Source organism: Momordica charantia, assembly GCF_013281855.1.
Source record: "Momordica charantia cultivar OHB3-1 chromosome 8 unlocalized genomic scaffold, Mcharantia_2.0 BLBB01000008.1, whole genome shotgun sequence".
Lineage (NCBI taxonomy): Eukaryota > Viridiplantae > Streptophyta > Magnoliopsida > Cucurbitales > Cucurbitaceae > Momordica > Momordica charantia.
In genome coordinates this window covers 11233026-11240055 of record NW_028275166.1, presented here as the reverse complement: position 1 = coordinate 11240055, position 7030 = coordinate 11233026, and the positions used below count along the sequence as shown (strand labels likewise).

General features: G+C 38.1%; 1 protein-coding gene across 1 annotated transcript; it reads left to right on the top strand.

Moving 5' to 3' along the window:
• The first annotated feature begins 323 nt into the window (after positions 1–323).
• LOC111019920 (Raffinose synthase family protein) lies at positions 324–4591 on the top strand. The gene is made up of 5 exons (XM_022296440.2): positions 324–1153; positions 1797–2407; positions 2802–2979; positions 3401–3768; positions 3899–4591. The coding sequence occupies exons 1-5, from the start codon at positions 523–525 to the stop codon at positions 4460–4462; spliced, it is 2352 nt and encodes a 783-aa protein (XP_022152132.1). The 5' UTR covers positions 324–522; the 3' UTR covers positions 4463–4591.
• The last annotated feature ends 2439 nt before the right edge of the window (positions 4592–7030 follow it).

Sequence of the window (7030 nt, the reverse complement as noted above, 5' to 3'; positions counted from 1 at the left end):
AAACATAATTTCCAAACAAGTTGGAGACATTCTCAAAAAAAACCTTTCGAGGGTCCGGTCCAAAAGTGGATAATTTAATTAAATACACTTTCCCCACGACTATTTTTTTTTTTTTTGAAAAAGAATATTTTAAAACAATATTTAAATTACATTAATAAAAAAATAAATCTAAAGCTTAAGAAGAAGGTGGCGTGGCAATATAAAAAATTCAAACCCACCGTCCAGAGAACGTTCCATTTCACGGGTGCCCGTATCTATAAAACCAAATTCTTCCGCCATTGTTAACCTGCAACTCTCTTCCAAGCTTTTTTGTTCAAGAGAATCAAGTAAATTAAAAGCTCCCCTTTTTCCTTTTCGATCCTCAAGAATCTGTAATTACAAAAAAAAAAAAACCCATTATTCCATTTTCCCTCTCTATATAATTCTTGCTGTGTTCTTCTTCTTCACATCCCACCGCGAAGGAAAAAAATCAACCCATTTTTTTATTAAGTCCTTGGGTTGTTTCTTCTTTTCTTCTGGCAAATGGCTCCCAGCTTGAGAAATGGCGGCCGCAACGACGCCGTTTCGTTTGATGGCTTCAACGACATGTTGTCTCCGTTCTCGCTCGACGGGTCGGATCTCACCGTGAACGGCCATTTGATCCTCTCCGACGTGCCGGAGAATATCGTCGCCACTTCTTCTCCATACACTTCCATCGATAAGTCTCCAGTTTCCGTCGGATGCTTTGTTGGATTCGACGCGTCGGAGCCCGACAGCCGACATGTCGTTTCCGTAGGGAAACTGAAGGAAATCCGGTTCATGAGTATTTTCCGGTTCAAGGTGTGGTGGACCACCCATTGGGTTGGCCGGAACGGCGGCGACCTGGAATCGGAGACCCAGATTGTGATTCTTGAGAAGTCGGATTCCGGGCGGCCGTACGTTCTGCTTCTCCCTCTCGTCGAGGGGTCGTTCCGGTCGTCGATTCAGCCCGGCGACGACGATTTCGTTGACGTGTGCGTCGAGAGCGGCTCCACGAAAGTCGCCGAAGCGTCGTTTCGGAGCGTGCTGTACCTCCACGCCGGCGATGATCCGTTTGCACTGGTGAAGGAGGCGATGAAGATCGTGAGGACCCATCTCGGAACTTTCCGGCTACTGGAGGAGAAGACGCCGCCAGGTATTCTAAAATTACAATTCTAATTCAAAAACTTACTTTTATTTTATTTTTCTAGCATTAAAATTGCAGTAATTGACGTATATTACTAAGATGTTAAATAATTCTTTAACGTTTTTAACTCCACCCGATTCTTAAATAATAGTAACTTTAAGTGTCGTTTTATATTTTGTTTTATATGTTTTTCAAGTTTCTGATTTAAAAATTTATGCTGGTTTTGTATACTTTATTTGATAATTTTTCAAATATAGTTCATGTATATATAATTTTAGCCAAAACTTTGAAAAATAAAAACAAACTTATGAATTTTTTTTTTCTTTTAAGTTTGCTTAGATTTTAAAATTGTTTATAAAACCTATGTAACAAAACAAAGAATATAGAGGCGAAATTAATATTTTTAAACTTAATTTTTAAAATCAGTAAACAAAAGAATTATCAAAGGAGATCTTGATAATCCATATTTATTCGTTAAGTGAGTAGAGACATGCCAACAAAAAAACACCACGTCAAAAACTTAGAAAATTCAAAATTTTTATAGAAATTTTAGGTCGAACGAGAGGACAAATGTCGTCATCTGGCTCCTTACTTTTTGGAGAACAGTAGATTCAAAAAATCGTACGTTCATATATTGGTTGTTGTGTAACAGGCATCGTGGACAAATTTGGTTGGTGCACGTGGGATGCATTTTACCTCACAGTTCACCCGCAGGGGATCATAGAGGGCGTGAAGCATCTGGTGGACGGCGGTTGCCCCCCCGGTTTGGTTCTAATCGACGACGGCTGGCAGTCCATCGGCCACGATGCGGACCCAATCACCAAAGAAGGAATGAACCAAACCGTCGCCGGCGAGCAAATGCCCTGCCGGCTCTTGAAATTCCAAGAGAACTACAAGTTCCGGGACTACGTGAACCCCAAGAAGTCCGGCGCCGGCGCCGGCGCCGGCAACAAGGGGATGAAGGCGTTCATTGACGAGCTGAAGGGGGAGTTTGAGACGGTGGAATATGTGTACGTGTGGCACGCTCTGTGCGGGTACTGGGGAGGGCTACGGCCGCACGTGCCGGGCTTGCCGGAGGCACGTGTGATCAAGCCGCTCCTCTCGCCGGGCCTGCAGAAGACCATGGAGGATCTCGCCGTCGATAAGATCGTTTACCACGGCGTCGGGATGGTCCCGCCGGAGTTGGTTGATGAGATGTATGAAGGCCTGCACGCCCATTTGCAGGCCGTCGGAATTGACGGTGTTAAGGTCGACGTTATCCACGTAAGATCCTTTACTTTCCTTAACTACATGTTCGTATTAGTTCAAAATATTAACAAACAAATAAGAATAAGGGCAAAGTGCAGGGGTATTTTTGTAACTGTACTTTTCTTTTCGGAATATAGAATTTTTATATATGGTAATTTTTTTTCGCAAGTTGTTTATTTAATATCTATTTTCAAAATTTATTAAATATTGTATTGTTTTAAGAACAAATTTAGTTTTGTTTTCTAAAATATACTTGTTTAAAAGATTTGAGTTCACGACTTTTTAGTCAAGATAGGTTCCTTAACCAATTAATATGTCCAGATTAACTTAAAATATACTCGTTGATAAAGTATTTTAGTTAAAATACTATTGAAAATTTTTAACTTTAACTTTTAATTTGAATGAACAGTTATTAGAGATGTTATGTGAAGACTATGGTGGAAGAGTCGATCTAGCGAAGGCGTATTTCAAAGCAATGACGAAGTCAGTAAGAAAGCATTTCAATGGAAATGGAGTTATTGCTAGTATGGAACACTGCAATGACTTCATGTTCCTTGGCACAGAAACAATCTCTCTTGGTCGTGTTGGTATGCAACCTCTCTTGTCTTGATCCTTTAGTACATAGCTTTATAGGTCTATTAAAATTATTAATAATTCAAATTATTAAAATTATCAATAATTCAAATTTTTATAAATCATACTATATATATGTATATATATGTATATTTTTTGAAGCACATGCTAACATATATATATAGAAAGGAAAATTGGAGAAAGGTTTTCTGTTTTAATTATTAACATCAAATTATCCATAATTCCAAATTTGGGTAAGGTGGGGCCGACAGACCCCTGGCAGTACACGTCACCAAAATCTGAACTAATAAAAACGTATTTTTTTTCTTCTGAATTTTCTTAATTTGCAAACGGGTCCCTTTTTAGTATCTCACTGGCGATCATGACGTGTTATTCCAAGCATCCAATTAACAATTGCCACTTTTCATTTGATAGGTGACGACTTTTGGTGCACTGATCCATCTGGAGATCCAAACGGTACATTTTGGCTGCAGGGATGCCACATGGTGCACTGCGCATACAACAGTCTGTGGATGGGCAACTTCATCCATCCTGATTGGGATATGTTCCAGTCCACTCACCCTTGCGCCGCCTTCCATGCTGCCTCTCGCGCCATCTCCGGTGGTCCTATCTATGTCAGTGACTCTGTCGGAAAACACAACTTCGAACTCCTTAAAACTTTGGTGCTTCCAGATGGCTCGATCCTTCGATGTCAGTATTATGCCCTCCCGACTCGTGACTGCCTCTTCGAAGATCCCCTGCATGACGGTAAAACCATGCTCAAGATATGGAATATCAACAAGGTAAGCGTCCTATTACAGTTTCATAATTATTTGTAATAAATATATTGACGGCTCAAAGAACCACTAGACCCTATTATTAAAATAACTTAGTATACCTATCAAATAACACAAATATAATTGTTCTTTGTAGTTCACTGGAGTTATTGGAGCATTCAACTGTCAAGGAGGAGGATGGTCACGCGAGATACGACGCAACCAATGCTTCTCTCAATACTCAAAGCGAGTTACCTCCAAAACCAATGTAAAAGACATTGAGTGGAATAGTGGCGAAAATCCTATCTCCATTGAAGGTGTGAAGACCTTCGCATTCTACCACTACCAATCTAAGAAGCTCACCCTCTCCAGGCCCTCACAAAACATCGACATCGCCCTCGATCCGTTTGACTTTGAGCTCATCACCGTCTCGCCAGTCACCACACTCATTGAAACCTCTGTTCAGTTCGCCCCAATTGGCCTTGTTAACATGCTCAACACAGGTGGTGCAATACAGTCTGTTGATTATGATGACGACCTAAGTTCTGTTGAAATCAGCGTTAAAGGCACAGGTGAGATGCGGGTGTTTGCGTCAGACAAACCGAGGGTCTGTCGTATTGACGGTGAGGATGTCGGGTTCAAGTATCAAGATCAAATGGTGGTGGTCCAAGTGCCATGGCCAGGATCTTCTGGCATTTCCGCTATCGAGTACTTATTTTAATTTATGTAAAGTTTGATTATTATTATTATTATTATTAATATATTTCTCTCCAAAAGGAAAATGCATGTAATTTGGAGAGTAAGCGAGTGGATTTTCTAATAAGAGTACTACTTTTTTATGATTTATTAATCTAATGTTTTCTGACCTTTTATTTTCCTGATATCAAAAAGCATTCTTTAAATGCTCTGAGATTTTTTTTTTTAATTTTGGGCTGTTAGTTTATGTTGATCAATTATCATATAAAATTAAATATACTAAATTTACCATTATTTAAAGTTAATAAATGAGTAATAAGTTATTATAAAAATGTTATATTTACAATGATTTCTAAAATATATCTTTTGATATTGATACATATATGTAAATATTTACAAAATTTTGGGCTTATTGGACCTTATTCTGAAGTGATATTTTCATTTTTGTCTCGTATTTTTCGGGTTTGAGATTTCTAATAATATTAAACTTACCATTTTGTCTCCTATATCCAAAAAAGGAAAAACATGGATGGAAAATTGAAATTCTGATATTGAATATGGAAAAAACTTTCTATATATAATTGTTGTATTTACTACTTTCTTCTAATGTTTTTTTCATGTTTTCCATATTTGTTTCCTAACAATTGAAAAACAAGAAAAAGCACACTCTCCTCCCATATTTGTCGGGACACTCATCAAATTTAATTCGCAACAAAAGAAGTAGTTCATATATATTTATTAAGATTGTATCAATCTTGGTCGAGTCTTTTTTTTTTGAACTGGATGCTCGTTCAAGTTTGTTGGACTCTGATACAATTCTAATATTTATAGAGTTTCATCTCAAAATCAATTGGCAACGAAAGGAGAAAATTTTTTGGGTATATGTTTTTAGAAATATGCACCGGGTACTATTTTCACCATTGAATCTGAGGTGCATAATGCGTACTAGGTATATATGAATATATATATGGTATACATTAAACAAATGTTGTCGTTTTTTTGAAAAATTTTAGGATGACAATACAAATGAGGAAACAACACGAGTACCTGTTTATGATATTGCCAGAGTCGAATATCAATGATGACTGAATTTTTTAATTGATTTGTTTGAAGAAATAGGACGTAGGTCAGTTCCTCGCAATATATATACTCACGATGAAATGCCTTTAAAAAACGAAGCAAACGTTAAGACACAACTCGTCAAATAAGACGCGAAGAATATAAATGAAATGCACGTGAAGGAGGAATAAATCATCGGAATACATATTGTTTAGTAGGTTGAAATGGTAGAAGTAGTAACACGTGTTGTAATAGTAAATATAAGTACTTGGTATATTTATCAAAATAAATAAACAGCATAATATTATACGAAAAATAAATACTATGTATATTTGTAAATAAACAAATAAACATTGGTAAGAAAAATAAAGGAGGTGTACATTGTTGAATAACATTAAATGAACTAATAGTGGTTTGAACAATAAATAAAACGATATATTTAATAGTCTTATGTAACGCTCTAGGTCTAGGATGTGGATCAAGAATCGGAATCGGATTAGACACCTAATTGTCCCGCCATCTTCTGCAACATGGTTGCGCCATCGTCTTTATCTGAACTACGTAAAAAAGCGAAGACTATTCTTACAGACTAACACTCACAAACTGAAAATTACTCAAAGTCAAGTACGTTTAACTTTAGAATTTTCATGATCGAGCCATCGAAAAAGAAGGTATACCTTATTAGTATAGGTAGTGACTATCAATTTTTTAAGTCTTTCTTAATTATGCTTCTACGATCTCTCTCATTCAGATGTGGTACTAGTTTCATGTATCAATTCTCTCTAATTTGACATCATGTTGAGGGTAAAACTCGAGCAGGTCGCGTATCCGCTTCTCAGCGAATGCGGGACAACGTATGATCACTTTCCATAAGCCGGTATCGCCGAGCAGGACACACGTCCTCCTGCGATGGAATGATGGACCACAGACGGTTATGCCCCGTACATAACTGCCGCAGGAGGCGTGCGTTGTCGGTATTATTGGCGCACCCTACAGCTATAGGGGACGAGTCCCAGAGCCACAGGTGGTGTTACCACCCCATGGCTGTCGAGAGCATGTTCCCCGATGCTCTCCGGACGACACGTCGTGTCGTTGCCACCTCTAACAGTCGTCCTTTCTGGTTGGCCACCCGAGACTTAAAAGGAAGGACTCTCATCTCACCAAGTAAGTAAAAAACCTGTCACTTATACTTGTGTCTTATTCCTATCTCTTTTTCGATGACTAACTTGATTGTCATAGTGTTTTAAACAGAACACCGTACTAACGTCGAGTAATTTCAATTTCAAGTTCACTCATTCCCTGATCGGACTGTTCGTTCGAGTGATACGTGGCCTACGACCGTAATTCGTCGCCAAGACATCACATGTCCACCATCTTCTACGTCCAACAAACTTTTAACGAGTAGTGTAAGTATTAAAAATGTTACGCAACTACATAACTTTGGATGAAGACAAAAACCATAGGATTCACTATATTTAAACATGAAGAAATTCAACATGCTTAATGCTTGTACGAAGATATGATCTGGTACATT